Source organism: Pelmatolapia mariae, unplaced genomic scaffold (genome assembly GCF_036321145.2).
Source record: "Pelmatolapia mariae isolate MD_Pm_ZW unplaced genomic scaffold, Pm_UMD_F_2 NODE_ptg000377l+_length_29337_cov_1, whole genome shotgun sequence".
NCBI classification, from domain to species: domain Eukaryota; kingdom Metazoa; phylum Chordata; class Actinopteri; order Cichliformes; family Cichlidae; genus Pelmatolapia; species Pelmatolapia mariae.
In genome coordinates, this window is record NW_027052065.1 from 1 (window position 1) to 20957 (window position 20957).

A 20957-nucleotide genomic window follows, 5' to 3' on the forward strand; every position below is an offset into this window, starting at 1 on the left:
AGAGCAGCTAAACACACAAAGATGGAAACACAGAGCGTGGATCGTTCACTCGACGGCACGTACACGGACACGCCGTCGGGGCTGAAAGTGGACAGCTCACAGATCCTGAAGCTGCAGGTTTCATCTGTCTCCAACCAAAACTGAGTGAACCAGCAGCAAAAGAAGATCCAAACTCTGCTTCACGTTTGATAAATATGCTCATGAATTCTCTCTGACTTTGGCTGTTCCTGCCTGCACAGCTCTCTCTCTCTCAGTGTCCTCCAAGAACAGCTTCAAACATCTGTTTCTGCATCATTCACTGTTTCTTAGCCACCAGTCTGCTGTTGTGTTCAGTGCTGTCGGCCTCTGACAGTAAAGCCTCGTTTCTGCTGTTCCATGGAAACTTTTTAAAATGCTGACAGATTACAAACTCTCAGCTGTGTCTGTAATCAAACCTCTGTAACTTTGCTTCACTTCAGCAGCATCAGCTCATGTTCACATGTTGATTCATGGTTTGCTTCAGTTTTTGATCGACTGCAGAAGATTTTGAAGGTTATCTGCTATAAAAAGCCAGAAGAGGAAAATCTGCTTCATGTGTTTCTGTTTGATCCTCAGTGACTTTGACACAAAGGCCTCTGCTGTGATGATCACACCTCTGATCAAGTCTCACAGTGTCACAACTGATAAATGATCAGAATTATAATATTTCTGACTGTCTGCTGTGTGCTGTGACCTTTGACCTGCTAAAGACAGTCAGCTGTGGATTATTCATTGTTGTGTCTGATACTTAGAACCATGAGGAAGAAGCTACACAGTTAATCAGGGTCCACTCTCTCTGAGTTAGGAAAGGTGGGCAGGCCACGTGTGGGCCGCGGGCCATACGTTGAGTATCACTGTTTGAAATGTGAACATTGTTCTGCTGCAGTCAATGGACTAAACCAGAGAAGAAGAAAACAGACTTTACCATGAAGATCCTCAGTGTGGATCAGTATAATATCAGCCTGATGTCTGCAGTTTAGTGTCAGCACAACTTTCACATCATATTCATCTCAGCACAACTAAAACATGCTGACTGACCTCAGAGTTTCAAGTCCACATCCTGGACTCTCCAGGAAACCACACAGATGCTTCACTCCTGAATCCTGCAGCTTGTTGTTGGAGCTCAGGTCCAGCTCTCTCAGATGGGAGGGGTTGGACTTCAGTGCTGCTGCCAGATAATCACAGCTGATCTCTGACAAATCACAGTCCCACAATCTGTATAAAGAATGAAAGATGTTTATTAGACAAAGTGTGTGCTTGAAATCATTCAGTGTTTCATCATCTGTTCAGAGCTGAAGAAGGTTCAGAATGTAGAAGTTTAGAAAATGGAAACTCCAAACAGCTGAAGCCAACAGGAAGCAGCTTCAAACAAACACAACAAGAGAAAAAACTCTGAATGTTTCACATTAAAGTCGTACATTTCTCATAAAAACAGGACAAAGACTTGAAAAAGTCGTGTTTTTCCTTCCAGGAACCACATGGCTTCACTTTTAAAGGTGAAGTGTGAAAGAAATGGACATATTTGAAGTCCAACACCTTTTTCCAGTCACATGATTAAAGCAGACAAACTACAAGCTCATTTCCATTCCAACAAGTCATCTTCTGACCTGGACTAACAACACTGGTCTCTATGTGCAGCTGGCTGTGAGGCTCAGGGAGCGTCTACAAAGTGCAACACTGAAAGAACATCACACACTCATTTGCTTCCATCACACAAACATCTACTGTCATTATTCATGTTCCTGCTCCTCTGGATTCACACGGACCTTCTGGTCGTTGTTTACCCCGTTGCCATTTTGAAACGTAATATCCATAACTCAGACTGAGCATGCACAGAGCTGATTGACCTGACTGTGATCAGTTCCTTGAATAAACCTTATTATCTAATATGAGCTGATTGTTATTAACCCTTTAAGACCGGTCGGGACGGGCACGCTCCATTTTGCGTAACTATTTTTAAATCTCTCTAGAACTGGAACCACATAAGCTAGATCAATGATTTTTTTTTTTTTTTTTTTTGCATATGGAACCGGAGGACTTGTACTTACATGTTATGCCGTCAGCTTGTCCTCGGTCACGGTTTTCTTCCACTTATAGCAAATAAAATGTTTTGATTGTTTACGGTGAATGTTTGATGTTTGGCTGGGTCTTGATATAGAAGAGACAAATCGTGCACGATTTGTGTCTTCTATATCAAGACCCAGCCAAACATCAAACATTCACTGTAAACAATTAAAACAGTTTCAGTTGGCAGGGTAAAGACTTAGTGGAGGAGTTTGAGTGATAAATGCGGGGGTGATTTGTTTCATTTTTGTGGTGTGAAGCAGGATTTATAAGATTTTTAAGTGGTTCTTGTTTCAGTTCAATAATATAAAGCAGTCACATTTGATTTACCCTTTGGTTCTATCATTATATAAGGTGTGATCAAGCACGAATTTCAGCACTAGATGTGGTGTAGTAATTTCATTTTATTTAGATAAAAGGCATGCTTATTTCAGGGTCGTGCCAAATTGAAATTTCACATATAGGGGATCCTCTTTACATGAGTTGTCTTGCTTTGCAGCTTTGCAGCTGCTGGGTGTGAGTAGCTGTGTGTGTGTGACAGGAACTTTGCATGCCCATAAAAGGCAACTGCCGGACTGTGTGAAGTATGCACCCAGAGAGAGAGGGGAGAGTAAAATCTAGTCAGATGAAGCAAATGGATGTTTTCAGAAATGGAATACTAATTGAATGTTTTAGTGTGTTTAATACAGATGGATTTCTCTCAACCTGGAAACCTGAATACAACGAAAAACGATAGATTAACAGGATTAGGACGACAGACAGGCCAAGCTTTGGCTCAAAACTTTACAGCTTGACCTTTCACTTTGTCCCCACCCTGAGAAGAAGCTTAAAGGACATCTTCTCCTCCAGTTATCGGTTACCATCACTGGAAATTTTCAGGCAAGTTTTTGGCTGAATTGTGGATAGCACCATGTGTCCCTGAATCTCACGAGCAAGCTCTAACTCCTGGCTGAAGACGAGGAATGCTGTTATTTAAGGTGGGAAATCAAAATTTGGGAAACAAAATAAAAACACACACACACAACCAGAGAAATGTTTGAGAAAGGCACGTGTTAGAGAAATGCCTTGCTTGGGAAGAAAGTTAAACTAACCCACCTACAAACGCACACACGTAATCAAAAATCAGCTTACATTCATGAACATATGAAGATTTTCCAGCAGCGAATCTTAACATACACCTGTTGTTTTAATGATGAAGTTTATCACTAATAACAAATAAACTCTCTGGGTTGCAGGACAACAACTTAACTTCAAAAAGAAAGAGACTGGTATGACCAACCAGTGTTGAAAACAACAAATTTAGTGGTTAAGAGTCAAATTGTGAGACGTTTTCTGCTGATTGAATAGTATAAGTGATTACTGAAGGAAGGAAATTGCTTTTTGGGCTTTTAAACATGATCTTAAGAATTTTAACATGTACCTGTGTTGTCCTGTCAACTTGGTGGGTTAGGAGTTGATTATATGGTGAGAAAAAACAAAAAAAGGGGGAGAGAAGGCTGACACAGGGCCTGGCCCGGTGTTTCTCCCCTCTCTGAATCACACAGCCAAAACATCATTTTCCTGTTCGTTTGTTTTTGTTTTGTTTTTTCTCTTTATGTTTAATTACAGGCTGCTTTGCCAGCCCGGAAAGCCGAGGCTGACCTGGACTCCTGCTCTCCCCTCTACCATCTTTGATGTGACCCCTGACCAAACGCTGCAGCAGCTGGACCCACAACAACAACCTGAAAATGTAAACAGTGCTGCAGGAAAGCGATCTCATGCAGCAGAGACGGAGAGCGTTAAACTAAGGCCCATTTCACTACATGGGGGAAATTTCCAGACAGCTTCAGCTGACAGAGCTGTGACGAGATGCCCAGTAGGCCGGAATGAAAAGTGGGGCCGAGCAAAAGAATGCTGACCTTAATAACTCGGACCAACACGGATGATCGGGCAGCAAAAAAGGCATGCCAGAGACAGGAGGAGCAACTGAGGTCAGAAGGCACCTCAGAATGGACAAAAACACAAAAGGGGATGGCACGTAGATCATTTATGTGCTTCAGCTCTTCTTACATTTTACCACCAACACGTTTCAAAAGAAGCAGCTTTCCTTTGAAAGCCAACTGTCTCTGTTTCCTGTTTTCATAGTTGATAATGGAACAAGTCGATGCTTCAGTGCGTTGAATTGTTTTACACAAAAATAAGCAAAGTGTTCACGTTGTTCAGGCAGAATCGAGCGTTGAAGAATGAATTCACACGTCAATAAACATTTTCATCAGCACGAGCAGGACAATGAAAGCAGGAAATAACCCAAAACTGCCATTTTTCATTCTACGACTTCAACAACCGCACATGAATTATACTTCATACACAGACCCACAGTCTCTGACTGCTCTGAAATCTCACTGACAGCCAATAGAAATCAAGAAAAGTCCAGACTGACAGTCTCTGTGGGGTTAGGCAGTGAACTGCTCACGCTGCGTTCAAGTGCATCACAAACTAATGGAATTGGATCCAACTTTGTGAAGCAGATTTCTTCTCAGCTGCTGTTTTGAACATTTCCTCATGAACTGTGTTAAACTCTGTAAATGAACTGAGAACTATTTCTACATTTGAAACTATGGATCCGTTCACTTCTGTACATTAGTGTATAAATGAATGCTAGACTGGGCTCCATGGAAACACTTGGACTGGTGTCAGCTGCCTTCTTTCTGTAGTCATTCCAACAGAGTCCTTTCTCTTCTCCAGCTTCTGTTTGAAATCATCTCACAGAGCCTGAATCCTGCTTTGTTGTCATGTTTGGGCCTGTGTTGGGCTGCTCTGTGTTCCTCTGCTTTAACACACACCTCACCACAGCCAGCTGTGTGGGTCGTCTCTGTAGCAGCCAGATCAGCTTCTGATACATGAACATCATCACAGCTCCTAACTTCACCTTTATTTGCTTTGACATTAATGTCTTTCTTTTCTCTGTTTCCACACAAGCTCAAAGTCTCTGCAGCCTGAAATATAGAAAAACAACAACAGCTGCAGTCAGTGAACTCACCTCAGAGTCTCCAGTCGACAGTTTGGACTCTCCAGTCCAGCACACAGAAGCTTCACACCTGAATCCTGCAGTTTGTTCTTACTCATGTCCAGCTCTGTCAGATGGGAGGGTTTGGACTTCAGGGCTGAGGCCACAACTTCACAGTGAGTCTCTGAGAGCCAACACTTATACAATCTGTGATTATGGAAAATATAAAATGTGTTATTATAAAAGAAGAAAATCTGCATTATAAACACAGACTGAATGTACATGAAGACAAAACAGAGTGACGTCATAATCTGATGAACATCTGCTCTTCACATCTGTGCTTCAGCTCCTCTTACTGTGTTCAACATGACACAATGATTCAGTCTCTCTCAGACCTTCAGACTTTTAATGAGAATCTTTGTTTGGCTTTAATCTGCAGATGAGGGAGGAAGATGGCGTCACATTTAGGCTTCCATAATGTCCACAGTCTGTCACTGAGATCTGATCTAGAGTCAGAGCGAAGAAACACATTCGGACTGTTTCCTGTTTTGAATCCAGAACATTTTGAATGAGTTCAGCTCAGTGAAGAGTTCCAGTTGGAAAGATGATCTCTGTTTGCTACCTGCTGCTGTCAGGTACGACTGTTCACGTCCACACGCAGGAAAAATCTGCTGACTGTTACCAAACACAGCAGAAATCTCACCACTGGACAATAATGATGAATGAACTCAGAGCTGTTGATATCAGATCTGATTTCAACTAAACAAAGAAATGATTGGCTCATTTTTAGCTTTCTGAGCCATTAGTCTGCAGGTTTATCACTAGTTGGCAGAAAAAGATTTGTTTTTCCTGTTCTGGGCTTCAGTGTTTATGACTCCAGATCCAGGTGACAGCAAGTCAAAATGATGTTACCTGTCTGTGTCCAGCAGCAACCTGTGTTCACTTTGAATTATTGTTATAAACTGACATGGATCAGTTTGTCTTTGGCAAAAAACACAGCAGTGAATTCCATCAGCAGAAAATAGGGACGACATTTCAGCAGCAACAACTAAACATTGAACAATCAGCTCTGTGATTAATGAGAACATGAAGTCAGACATTTGTCATTAGGAGCAGCAACAGGAATGAGAGTGAATCCATGTGCTGCTGTGACATCAGCGTTAGCTCACAGATTTGACACATGTTCAGTCCAGATGTCAGCAGTGTCTTCTCACTCAGTTTGTCCCACTGTTGGCAGTAAGAGAGCACAGCTGGTTCACCTCTGAGCCCTCACTCTGAACCACAGCACTGTCACTCAGGGACGTCAGTGCATCACACTAAACCAGAGTCTTCCTCAGCACCTTCATCCTCACTCGCCATGTTTATGCCACTAAACTCTGTCTGTAGTTTGGTCTGTAGTCAGAGGAGAAGCTCAGACGGTGACTGCTCTGGATATTTGTCACTGTTTTTAACATTAGAGTTCACTTCACTACAAAGAAGCTCTTCATAGATTCTTATTTCTGTCTTCTCTCTAACAGGAGCGTCTGAATGACCAACAACAGCAGATTTAAAATACTGCCCCCTAATGACACAACACAGGTACTACATGTAGATGTGAGTAAATGGCCTGTATTTACAAACCTCCGTTCTCAGGAAAGAAGCTGAAATTCACCCCGTAGAGGATGGGACCCATACTGTTCACGGTAATACTGGTGTAATGTTGGGCAACGATAAGAAAATGAAATATCGCGATAAAATATGGGTAAAATGCGCATGCGCAGTGCCTTTGTTTTCATACACACATGGCGGTGACGCAGAATGAGAAGAGCGAAAGTGGATCGTTAAATGAAACGGATGAACCAGAACTGGTTTGTAAAAATGCTGCAACTTCAGTGGTGTGGAAACTGGTTTAGCTTTCGTCCGTCAGATACACAACAAAGCACTATTTTTGGTAGAGCATGCCAGCGGGCTGTCGTTTTTACTGTGTTTTCTTGAAAAATACGGCGCACTTAAAATCAATCCTTTGATTTTTCTGAAAAATCGACAGTGCCCCCTAATAATCCCGTGTGCCTTATGTACGAACTCTGGTTTGTGTTTACTGACCTCAAAACGATTTTATTTACACGGCGCTCAAAATGTTTCAGTACGACTTTGCTAAGCTACGAAGCCGCAGTGCTTAATGGATTGTCAGAGCATTACGGCTACCGTAGGCAGGAGCCTCGTGGAGTGATAGGTACTGTGCTTCAACATAATATTACCGTATTGTGTGTGTATAACCTCTTTTAAGTTTTGTGGATATTATACATGGTTATGCTGAGGATATGTCGGCCACTGGAAATGCCTTTTGGTTAAACTGTCAGCAAGGAATTTGCATTTGCACTGTTAAATTTTTATGTAACTTTAATGCACATAAAAAACAGCTGCTTGTTTAAGTGAAAATACATTGATGTTGTTTTTTGCACTAATAAAGTTGTGGAGTTGTAAAGTATTTTGTCTAGTGTCAATTATATCGTCAGTTATATTGTTATCGCAAATATCAAATGTATACCGTGATAAAATATTTTTGGTAATATCCGCCCTCTACTTGATAAAGCCATCCTCTGGACTCGGGACTGTGACTCACCTATCAGACGACTGGACTGTCTCACTCTTTGACTCAGTGAGTTTTCCTCTGTGACAGAGGTCTGACCGAACCATGCCACCAAACAAAAAGATAAAACAGACTCCATAAAAAAACGAAGTTAAGAATTTTTGGTCAATGTGGAAATGAGCAAGTTTCCTGAGGCAGTCAAGCCCTGGTGACCCTTTTAACAGACTGATATGCAATTCTCGTCAAAGTTCAGTTTTTCATTGATTATGGTCCAAAGATATTTATATGATTGCACTTGTTTCTATTTCCTTACCTTTAATTAAAGTGACTCTGTGCCCATTTTGTTGTTTCCTAAAATCAATCACCATATCTTGTGTTTTAGATATGTTCAGTTGGAGACTCCTCCCACCGCTGAACAAAGTCATCAATGACTGGACCGTGGTTAGTTTCACCCTCTTTCAGTAAGCTGACAATAACAGTCATCTGCATATTTAATTGTGGCCCTGTTTTCATATCTGCTCTGACACATGTTTGTATAGAGAGTGAATAATAAGGGCGATAAGACGCACCCTTGAGGAGAACCTGTGGAGGAGAACAATGGGTCAGACTGAATCCCATTTATTCTCTTTGTGACCTGTCAGCTAAAAAATCTAAAATCCAGCCCAGCAGGTTTTTCCTGATTTCAAACTGTTCTAAAAGTCTTTTAGTTAGTTTAGTCATCTATTGGGCCTGTATGCAAACTGCATTGGATCCAGCTGACCTTCAGTCTCTTTCATAATCACATTTCTGATGATTTTTTTCAAAGACTTTCAACACAACTGAAGTGAGGGCAACAGGCCTGAAGTCATTTAGAGTTTTTGGACGACTAGATTTAGGGACAGGAACCACGACAGCTTCTTCCCACAGAGAGGTCACATGCTGTACTAATATTATCAGGACCCTGGCTCTTGTTCACATTAACTGTATGAAAGGCCTTTTTAACATCGCTGAGTTCAATGATAAAGTGCTGAGTTTCTCTCAGTTTCTGTTTCAGTTCCAAAATATCCTCGCTAAAATCAGAAGAACTAAAACGACATAATCACATTCAAGTGTTTGCAAAATCTTTGTCTGATCATCTAAAATGATCTGACTGCTGCTCTGAGGATTTTCAAACTAGGGCTGGGACGACGCGTAGACGTAATCGATTACGTCGACATGTGAAATACGTTGACCTAAAAAAATGTGCGTCGATGCGTCGTCACTTTCAAAACAGACACGGCGGCAGCGAGTAGCGGCAACATGAGTGAGGCAGCCGCAGTCAACTTAAATCACTCCACCCGAACACGCAGTTCTACAGTATGGGGATATTTGAACAGAAAAGGAAGTGATTCAGGCGTTTCCCGGCTTTGTAAGGGTGAAATGGCCTATCATAAAAGCACGACGGCTATGCACCAGCACCTCAAACGACGGCATCCAGAAGAAGCTTCTGCTTCGGATTGAAAAATGAATCGATTAAGAAAAATAATCGTGTTGCCCAGCCCTATTTCAAACCCTGCTATGGTTTTCATACAAGTCCAGGCAGACCCAAAATGTTTGGCAGTGGAATTGCTTTCAAGGTTTAACTTCAGATTTCACTTCACTACAAAGAAGCTCTCAGAGATTCTTATTTCTGTCTCTCTAACAGGAGCGACTGAATGACCAACAGCAGCAGCAGCAGATTTAAAATACCGCCCCCTAATGACACAACACAGGTACTCCATGTAGATGTGAGTCTACAACACACAGCATACGACTACCAATGCAGGATCATGCTAAGTGATCAACAGAAAATATCATTTTATTTGAGAAACAAACTAATGAGAGTCGTTTAATACTGTGTATATCTGAAGAACTAAACTACTAATCTACACTAATTAATGATGTTAATGATCACATCTGGACTCACCGAGCCTTTCTGCAGTTCCTCACAGCTGCAGTCAGTCGACGTCGTCCCTCTGATGATGTGTTGTACTTCTGCAGGTCAAACTCATCCAGAACCTCCTCTGACATCTGCAGCATGAAGGCCAGAGCTGAGCAGTGGATCTCAGAGAGTTTCTCTGATCTGTTCTCTGACTTCAGGAACTCTTGGATCTCCTGGTGTACTGAGAGGTCGTTCATCTCCATCAGACAGTGGAAGATGTTGATGCTTCTGTCAGGAGAGATTTTATCACTGTTCATCTTCTTCAGGTTGTTGATGACTGTCTGGATGGTTTCTGGACTGTTCTCTGTCTGACCCAGCAGACTTCCTAAGAGTCTCTGGTTGGACTCCAGACAGAGGCCATGAAGGAAGCGGACAAACAGGTCCAGGTGGCCATTTTTACTGTGGAGGGATTTCTTCATGGTTCGTTTAAGGAAATCATCCAGAATACATTGGTAATCATCATCTTCACCATCATCATCATCGTATTCCTCCTCCTCAGTCCAGTCTCTCTTCAGGAAGTTCTTCAGCACCTCTGACTGATCACCTCTGAAATCATCCAGAATACATTGGTAATCATCATCTTCACCATGATCATATCATCCAGAGATGACTTCTTGCATGTTTTTCCCAGGAAGTCCTTCAGCTCATCTGTCTTCCTGTTGGTGTAACAGTGGAACATGTAGACTGCAGCCAGAAACTCCTGAATGCTCAGATGAACAAAGCAGTAAACTGGTTTCTGGAAGATCACACACTCTCTTTTGAAGATCTCTGTACAAACTCCTGAGTACACCGAGGCCTCTGTGACATCCAGACCACACTGCTCCAAGTCTTCTTGGTAGAACATGATGTTTCCTTTCTCCAGATGTTCAAACGCCAGCCTCCCCAGCTTCAGAAGAACTTCCCTGTCAGCCTCCATCAGCTCCTGTGGACTCATCTCATGTCCCTCATGGTACTTGTTCTTCTTCCTCTTTGTCTGAACCAGCAGGAAGTGTGAGTACATGTCAGTCAGGGTCTTGGGCAGCTCTCCTCTCTGCTCTGTAGTCAACATGTGCTCCAGAACTGCAGCAGTGATCCAGCAGAAGACTGGGATACTACACATGATGTGGAGGCTTCTGGATGTCCTCATGTGGGAGATGATTCTGCTGGACAGCTCTTCATCACTGAATCTCCTCCTGAAGTACTCCTCCTTCTGAGCGTCAGTGAAGCCTCGTACTTCTGTTAGCCTGTCAACACATGTAGGAGGAATCTGATTGGCTGCTGCAGGTCGGGAAGTTATCCAGACGAGAGCAGAGGGAAGCAGATTTCCCTCGATGAGGTTTGTCAGCAGCTCACTGACTGATGACTTCTGTGTGACATCAGACACAAGCTTCCTGTTGGTGAAATCCAATGAAAGTCTGCTTTCATCCAGTCCATCAAAGATGAACAAAAGATTACACACAGTGAGCTGCTCTGCTGTGACGCTCTGTAATGTTGGATAGAAAACATGGATCAGCTCCAGGAGACTGTACTGCTCATCTCTGACCAAGTTCAGCTCCCTGAATGAAAGCAGAACCACCGCACTGATGTGTTGGTTTTCTAAGCCCTCTGCCCAGTCCAGAGTGAACTTCTGCACTGAGAAGGTTTTTCCAACACCAGCGACGCCGTTGGTCAGAACCACTCTGATGGATCTCTGTTGGTCAGGTAAGGCTTTAAAGATGTCCTGGCACCTGATTGGAGTGTCATGGAGGGCGTCCATCTTGGAAGCTGTCTCCAGCTGCCTCACCTCATGTTGGGTATGAACCTCTTCACTCTGTCCCTCTGTGATGTAGAGCTCAGTGTAGATCCTGTTGAGGAGGGTTCTACTTCCTGTTTCATCACTTCCTTCAGTCACACTTTCACATCTCCTCCTCAGACTGATCTTATGTTCATCTAAAACCTCCTGCAGACCAACATCTGCTGAAAGAAAGAAAAACAATGAGACTAAAGAGAAAGAAAACTCTTCAATGTCTGAACAACAACAAGAAAGTTTTCAGAAATGAGTCCATCAGCAGACAGATGTTCAGTCTTACTTTGTACACAGCTGCTCTGACTGGCTGTCTGCAGTCCAACTCTGGTTCTGGATCTTTCTCCACACTGGGGACAGGAGGAGTCTCCTGATGAAGCAGACTGGTCCCAGTATGAGGAGATGCACTGTCTGCAGAACCAGTGTCCACAGCTGGTAGAGACTGGATCCTTCAGGACGTCCTGACACAAAGCACAGCAGGACAGCTGTTCCTCCTCACAAACACCACTCCTCTTCCTCTTCCTCCCTCTGTGAACACATTTCTTTATCACTAAAATTATTTACTGTCAGTGACAAACATCCAGATTTGATGACACTGTGCAGAAGCTCTGATGGTCACAGAGAAAAGTCAAAGTGGAGAAACTTGTGTTTGAATTCAGAGTCAGTGTTTCCTTTGCTGTTCCTGTCTTATTAAACACAGAGTGATCAGCCTACAAACTGCACAGTAAAAGCCTTCATCACAGAGCTGATTATGTCCTTCACTGGATGTACTGGAAGTCTGGGATTGATCACTTTGAACTGAGCTTTGAACTCCTGTGAAAACTGTGGTGGAGCAGCAGTGTCACATTCAGAGCTTTCAGCTTTATTTTGAAAGAGTTCAGTCAGCAGGAAGTGAACTTCTGGGTTCTGATTTTCTTTCTCTTATTTTACAGAAGTGAAGAAGAAGAACTAAAAGGTTTGAAATGATCTGAGTTATATTTTTTAACATTGCCACCAAATTGAGTTCAGCCTCCAGCAGTAACTTTGTTTCATGATGCCTCCCTGATGATGTGATGTTTGATTACAAACCTGTTTATGTGTTAGACATTAATCACATGAACACAGGCAGAAAAAAGAAGCCAATGAAACAAATGACAGAAACGTGTTCATTCACTGCCATAATCCATATTGTATATGTACTGATCTTTATAAAGAACAACTCTGCAGCGCTTTGTTCTGAGTATCTGCTGTCAGCACACAGTGCAGCAGTAACTACAACCACACGTTTCTGTAGATCCTGAACATCAGCCTGGAGGAATCTGACCTCAGGTCTGCACACAGTGGAGCTTCACCTCTGGGAAGATGCTGCTTCAGCTCCTTCTACAATCAGGCAGAAGGTTCTGCACCATCAGGACACAAACAGAGAGGAGCTTCTATCCTCAGACCATCCAAGTCCTAAATCAGAACATGCTCTCCTCATAGCATCACCATCAGGGTTTAAAACAGGACCTTACATCATGTTCTTGTCACACTGTCGTATGTCAGATCATATCTGATTTATTATGACATCACACGCTGCTACACTGATCCTGCTGCTTCATTACTGCTGATATTACTCTGCTCACTCTGTTCACTTACTCTGTTTACATCACTTTGGTCATTTGCTTTGTTCTGCTTGCACTGCTCTGTCAGTACATGCTGTGCTAATGTGGCACAAAGCAGGTTAACATTACATCTGCACAATGTTCCATTATTTCATTTAATGATTGTTTCTAATGTTTTGTCCAGTCACAGGAGCAGCTCAGCACATTGCACTGCGTTGTACGTGTTTGACGATGCCTGTGACAAATAAACAGCCTCGGACTCTTCAATCTTCTACATTTCTTTGGAGATCAGCTCAGTGGCCTGTTGAGACCATCTTTCTGATGACTTAGTTCAGATTATTATCCTGATACTTTCTTTTAAAATGTGATGAAATCATTTATCTGATGTTCTGGCACAAATACACCAAAACAGTCCCAAACAGCATAAACCACCATGTTACACACAGTGTAATAAAAACACAGGCAACTACAAATAAAAATACTTTTAAAATATAAACTGAAATTGTGAAGTGGTCACAGAATTTCAAACACCCATAAATGAGTCAGCAGCTCTCTTACATGGTCAGCTGAGCTCCATGATTGAAGACCATTGTTGCTGCAGGTCCATGACTGTAATGTGGAGGTGTTTGTGTGACCCCGTCACTCCTCGCAGACACACAGCTGGATGCTCCAGATGCTGCTCCGTCCTCTTCCTCCATCTTCTTGATGTCAGGGTGGAGTTAGTCTGAGAGGTAAACACACACACACAGTCAGAGGTGCTGTTGTACTGGAAGCATCACACTGACGGGTTTCTAATGTTGGAGCTTTGGCCCTAAAGTCCAAACCAGTTATTTTAGAGGCTCAAAGTCTTTAGAAAAACATCAAAACCATCACATTATTTAATAAGTACATGATCAGGTGGATGAAGGAACTCAGTGTGTTTGGGATCATCATCATGCTGAGGAGCCCACATGTTACGGCTCCTTTGGAGAGAAGCTGAGGATCACTGCAGGAAGTGAGCTCATGAAACCAAAGTGCTGTTTGAGAGCAGGATGACTCTGTGTTATTGGACCTGCTCTGTGTTCTACATATGATCAATACTTCAAATATCTGTAAACATGTCATCTTATATTTGTTGCACTTTGTCACATCTGTCTTTAAAAATAGATTTTAATGTCACTGAGAGTTCTTTTCTACCTTTATTGATTTATTTTGGAATAAATTAAATATAAAGTCAAAAACTGCCTGCAGCTTCTACTCTGTGACAGGAAACTACTGTCAGGCTCAAAATGACTTCAGATTATTCATCACAGAATGTTTATAGATTACAGGACACGTTACAGTTTTACTGTCGCCATTTTAGTTAAAAAGAAAGCGTGATAAGGTCGTTATCCAATGAGTGCGCGGTCTCTTCCGACATAAAGTAGTTTCCTTTGAAACACCAAAGTCTGATTATTTTTGCCTCCACGGACGGAGCCTGTTGTTCCCGCCACAGAGACACAGTAATGTCAGAGCGGTGTTAACACTCACCTGCCTCAGCACAGCTCTCACTCTCCTCCTGCTCTCTCACACTAAATGGAGGCTCAGCTAAACTGCGCACTTCGCTTCACTTCCTCTTTACTTACAGGAAACCAGCGCTCAGAGGACCCGATCGGCCTCACGTTTCACCCACAGACACAAACAGCGTGGAATTATTTTATGTCATAAGAAGAAACATATTCATGTTAACACTCACCTGCCTCAGCACAGCTCTCACTCTCCTCCTGCTCTCTCACACAAAATGGAGGCTCAGCTAAACTGCGCACTTCCTCTTCACTTCCTCTTTACTTACAGGAAACCAGCGCTCAGAGGAGCCGACCGGCCTCACGTTTCACCCACAGACAAGAACAGCGTGGAATTATTTTATGTCATAAGAAGAAACATATTCATGTTAACACTCACCTGCCTCAGTTCCAGTGGCGTGTCTAGAAAATTTTTGTTGGGGGCCAGGTAGGGGCACAGATTTGGAGAAGGGTGGCAGATGTAATTGGCACATAATGTTAAAAAAAAAATCTACCAACAGTTAACCATCATTCAATAACCCTGTAAACCTAATTACTGAATTTGCTTTTGACTCTTATTAGAATGAGGTTTTAACCACTACGGTGCAGCAATATTTGCATAGTATTTTTACTGACATATAGTGCACGTATGTTTTGGGCAAAAACATTTTTAAATATTAAAATACGAACATTTTTAACATACAATTGGCAAATTAGCCAATGCATAACTTTATCTGCCTATTAAAAAAAGAAGATAATCTTCTCACAAACTGGTGTTTGATTTTGAAACAGGAAAAAAAGTGGGGAAACAAATGAAAAGACTAACATTTGAATGAAACCTGAAAGCAAGTAAATACTTTCTATGCTGCCTTATGATAAACTTTGGTAATATTGATGTATAAAGAACAACACTGGCTGATGATGAAATACAGTCAGCTGGCATGGGGACACTGCCAGTATTAACCTGCAGGGCTGGACTGGGACAAAAAATTGGGCATTTTGACCAGAGACCGGCCCACCAGGTATTAAAGCCATAAAGCCTTTGAATGAAAACAAATGCTGTTGTGACAGTGATGTACACTGTCTTCTTGGTATATGTATGATTTCTATCAATTTTACATCAGATAAAAACTTTGTTCGCAAGATTCTGATAATTATTTAATAAAAGCTAGATATTTTAAATGAGAATAAGAAAGAAAAGTATTTCTTTGTCCCCCCCTTTCCCTGTTAATGCTCTACCTGGCCCCCTGGCATAACTTTGCTAGATCCGCCCCTGCACAGTTACCAGCTGTCAGCTACATAGAAAAGGATCCTGGTGTTATTTGTCTCTCAGAAACAGTTCATAACTTCAACTCATTCATGTCACCTAAAAGGTAAACCTGTTTCTCCATCACCTGTTCAGCTCTGATGATTCAGTAAGGACATCTCCTGGTTTCATCTGCATGTTTCCCTCTCACCAGATAACCAAATCAATATCATGACCAGCAGCTTTTACAGCTGTAGCTCCAGCAAACATCAGCTGATACTAGAAATTAATATTAAATAAATTCTAACAACAGCTGATCAAGCTTAAACGTGCTGCTGTTGTTTAGCGTGACATCTGCTGGTTTCCTCTTTCTGGCGCAAAGTAGGAGATCAACAACCAAGAGAGAAAAGCCGATCAGCTGATCATTGATCAGTTTCATGATTGAAGTAGCAACAGGAGAGGGAGGGGAGACAATGAGAGAAGAAGAGGCAGCTGTGCAGCAAAGACACAGAATAACTCCAGCTTTGTGTCTTTTTTTCATTCTAGCTTAAGTACGGGACAAACTGCGTCTCTTCTCAGCTCAATACAAAACGTGTAATATTTTCTCTGAATGAGGGACCATTCCATTTTTTAAGGAGCCGTTGGCAACTCTACTAACTAAACTTATGAATAAAATAAAGTTCACTATCAGTAACATCAAAGCACCCACCCAGCTGTATAGAAACTCCGTCATGCTAGCTAGCACCAGTAGGAGTTATTGTAACTGACTGTAAAAAGTCAGCACAACGAAAATAAACTCCACCTAAACTTAGTTTATATGTGACCCAGATAGACTGCAGGTCATAACTTCTTACCTGAAGTTCAGTTCACCTGACACTCGGACTGGCGGCTGCCTCGGGTCTCTGCTCCTCCTACCTCCCCTTCTCTCATCCACCTGCTAGCCGCTGTGGAAGCTCCGCCTCGATGGCCAGTCCAGCTATGTTAAACTGTTAATCTTTCGCCGAAAAACTGTTTTCTGCAGTGCCTCTTTCTTGCTTGGCTCTCCTACCTTTGCTAACATGATGCTCATAGCGCAGAAGCCGATGCTGCATTCACTTACACTCGGATATCTGAGCTTCACTGTGAAAACATAATCGTACATTTGATATTTCATTGAATTTTATTGTTTTGGCCTGTGCCCCCCCAGGCCACCCCGCTGGACACGCCACAGCTCAGTTCCACCTTCCTCCTCCTGCTGCTCTGAACGGAGGATCAACACTTTCACTGCTCCTCCCTAAACACAGCTGGGACTTGTAGTTTTCACCTTGTGACTTGTAGTTTTTACCTTCCGGTCTTCCCCGGGTCTTTGTTTCTTTGTTTATGTTCAAGTGATTTCGATCATGTAAACAAAGAAAAGAAATAACTACTATACACAATCAGAGCTACATGTCAGTGTGGCTTCACGTGTTCTGATTCAGTGACATATCGAGTGGGAGGAAGTGCACACGGATTTAATCCCAGCCCTTCACCACAGTTTATCAGACAGGATCTATTCAGCTTCCTTACTGATATCATCTGCATAATAACAACTAACGTATTTACAGTATCATATATACACCACATAAAGTCACATTGTTATCATGTCATCATGTTTTTGTGCTTCCACACAACAAAGCCTCCAGTTTGAAACAGTTCAAACTCTCCCTGTGAAATAAGCAGCTGGACCTTTCGCTGCAACACACTGTGAGACAAACTGCACACAGACAGTTTGTGCTGCAACTTTAGCAAATAATGTTTGGAGGCTCGCAGTGAAATGACACAATAACTCCCCTCAAATGCTTAAAGCAAAAGTAACAAGTCTGTTTTGAAAATGTAAGAAAATAAGATAAGAAGAACTTTATTGTCGTTGTAGTTATACAACGAGATTTGTTTGGTAGCTCACAGAGGCCAGCAGCAATAAAACAAGAAGCAGCATAGTAATAAATAACAGTGGTAAAAGTATGAGATATAAAGTAAAGGGAAGCCACTTAGCACGGTAACAAAGAAGATGTAATAATATTTACACTATACGTTTGAGTGCAAAAAAGAAGTAGCAGAGCCCAAGAAGTAGAAAGTACAGATATTTGTTTAACAATGTAGGGAGTAAAGATAAGAACTACTCAGAAAAAACAACTCAGATACAGTACAGACAACTCTGGATTGTACTTAAGGACAGTAACGAGGTATTTGTACTTCAATACTTCCCACCTCTGCTGCTGAGGGAAAATATCTCCTGATTTTCTTCACCTCACACTTTCATTTACACAACTTCCTGCAAATATTTCACAATAAAAGCATCAGACGGAGGGCTTTTAATGTGAAATAGACACAGGAAATGATGGGTTTGTATAAAGAGTGTAACACAGTAACGAATGATGCTTATTAAACACGTGGGATGAGCCCAGGTGGGTCATGTTCAGGTAAACAGTCACTGTTGATGTGACTCAAACAGGAAGTTGGAACTCTGATCTTAGTTTGGAGAACTTTGATTGTTTTAGCTGCTCTAAAAATATCAGGATCTTTGCTGCCCCCGACTCCAGTAAATAGAATTATAGAATAGAATAGAATTCAACTTTATTGACACTGCACATGTCACAGGTACAAGGCAACGAAAGGACAGAAGAACAAACACAACATCTCCCTGCTCTGACCTCTGACCCCGGGGGCTCCAAGCAGCCAATCACATTCTAGCTGGGCTCCAAATATTCATGTGTGCCTTCATGAGTGTTATCTGTATATAGAAGCTTCTGTATTCTCTGACAGGAAGTGCTCGTATATCTGTGAAGAGCAGCTCTGTGATCTGCTGTCAGCTCTGCAGTCTTTACAAGCTTCTGTGGATGCTGGGCTGACTGGCGCCCTCTTGTGGAGATGTGAACATATTGCTTGTGGTGTGAGGCCGAGGGTCCCAGCAGGAAGCGCCTTTATGGCTGTTGTTTGGCTCCTGTGGGACTTTCTGAAAGAGTGTGAGTGAATTCCTGGAGTGCTGCAGTGTTTCTGACAGCAGACTGAGCTCAGATGTGTCTGCCACCGAACCCTCAGTGAAAACACCAAATAAGACGTGAACTGAAGCAACATGGCCTTCTGCTTTGTGCTCTGTACAATAATCATATTCATGCTATTTATTTCAGACAGTAACAGACCAGCTCAGCTTCCCCGTTCTCCCCAAAGAGGCTTAAACATGGACTCCACTGACGTCCTCGCTGTGACCCAGGCCCCAAAAAACAAGTTCCCTCAGCTGTGGACTTTCTTGGAGCTCCAGAGATCCACCCAGCAAGGTTTAAAGGTCCTGCTGGTGATTACCTGGGCAGTGTTTGACCTGTGGCTGTGTTCAAATGTGTTCACACCTGAATCCTCACAGCTCCAATCACGTCTGACACATCCTGATAAGAATACTTCAATCAGTAAAGTACTCGAGTAAATGTACTCTGTTACATTCCAGCACCGGTCCTATTCACGCTGTCATCCAATGGGGTCGGTGCCCCCACTGTGGACACGCCCATTGTGTAAGGGCGGGGTTTAAACTTGATTTCAGCGGAGCTGAGAGAGAGGACGTGAGGAAGAAGAAGTGATCAGGACGAAGCAGCTCACTCGAGCACGCGTTTGATCCCAGTGCGTCTGAAGTCGTGGGAGAGCGTGGACGTCTCGTACAGAGCGGCCCTGATGGCGCCTGGGAGAGGTCAAAGGTCAGTTTGAGTACATCTGGAGCAGAACCTCTACACCTGAAGCTCTGAAGCATCCAGCCGTCATGATACACTGAGACGTTTGAAGCCTCTCCAGTGTCGTGCCAACATAGGTTTCCCCTGTCGGGAGCGCACACTGGGCTGTCCAAATCCCGGACAAACAGCGTCCGTCATTCGTGATGTTTAGCTCACAAACTCTTCTTCTAAAGAAGAACTCCTCCTGAAACTTTGGAGCTGTGAGCTCTTTATACAGTAAAGTTACAGAATCATCACGTCGTCGGTTTGTAACACAAGAGAACAGAACGTGTCTCATGTTCTCTGTGACCCACAAACTGAACGCTCATGTACCCACACTCGTCTTTCACCGTCTCACTAAAGTAAACCTCACTACTTCCACGTCTAGTTGGTCGGAAAGGAGGCGGAGCCAACTGGACCCGCGCTCCTGACGCAGGTGAAACACACTCTGTCGGGGATACCTGCCTCGGCACGACACCTGTCCAGGAAGCGTTTGGAGTCCTGGTGATAAAGAGTCAGGTTGTGTTTTACTGACTCTTATTCTGAAGGAGCCTGTCAGGAAGAGGACGTTTCCCCCATTAAGGTGACTTTCAGCAGCATCATTACAGATATTTGATGTTTTTTGTTAATCCAAGGTAAAGTGTTTGTTGTGTGCTGAGAGGATTTTACAGCCCTGATGTCAAACCAGTGATTTATGGCCCCTCATTACATGATTTATGACTTAGGAAGTAAGAAAGGAAGTAATAAAAGTTAATGGCAACATAAAATTATGATATTTCATAACTCGTTAGTAATCAATAATCAATAAGAAGAATGATGATGAAAATATGGCGATGGAGTAGCAGCCATCTCCAACTCCTCCCAGACCGTCAGTAAAGGAGGGGGGCTCTTGCTTTAACCAATCAGAGAAAGGGGAAGGTGAGATTTAACCTGATCCCTGTGAAACTGATGTTTGGGGGTTTTGACCCCCACCCTCGTTATAGCGGCAACCTTCGGTTCTTCTTTGCCGCTTCTGCAGGACGTAAAGTTTCTCGTGCTCTTCGTTGAATCGCTTGTACGCCTTTCATTAGCAAAAACGAGGCGAAGGAAAAAGGGGCAAAACATTTATTACCATACAAACCAAAACAATACAAGAGCTCCGTTTACATTCCCTTTATGCTACAACGAAAACAACATTAAACATTTATTATTTATATGATCTCAGTATAAACCACTGAAAGCACACAGCAACATTTCTGTTCCCTCTTTCCCAGTCTCACATTGGGAATGTCAGACACTGGAAATGTGTGGACCAAAAGGCACCAAGTGGCTCTAAAATAAGTGCTGCGTAGCTCAAATGTCACAACACAGGTGACCAAGATGAGGCAGCCAGGCTCCCTCTGATGCTGTCAGTGAATGTCAGTTTATTGTGAGTCAAAGATCGCACACAGACAGCCTCCTGAGGACACAGCAACACTATAGAAACAGCATGGAAACACTAGAACTCACAGCTCTGCCTCCACATTTGATGTTTCAAACCATCTTTTTGAAGAAATGAGTCCCATTGATATCACAACT

General features: G+C 42.7%; 1 protein-coding gene across 1 annotated transcript; it reads right to left on the reverse strand.

Annotated features, from left to right (window-relative positions):
• Nucleotides 1–5097: 5097 nt before the first annotated feature.
• Nucleotides 5098–13518, reverse strand: LOC134623082 (protein NLRC3-like). Its single transcript, XM_063468295.1, has 5 exons — nt 13480–13518; nt 11625–11866; nt 10114–11511; nt 9562–10039; nt 5098–5275 (listed from the first exon to the last, which is right to left on the reverse strand). Exons 1-5 carry the CDS (start codon nt 13509–13511, stop codon nt 5098–5100), a joined length of 2328 nt encoding a protein of 775 aa, XP_063324365.1. The 5' UTR covers nt 13512–13518.
• Nucleotides 13519–20957: the final 7439 nt, after the last annotated feature.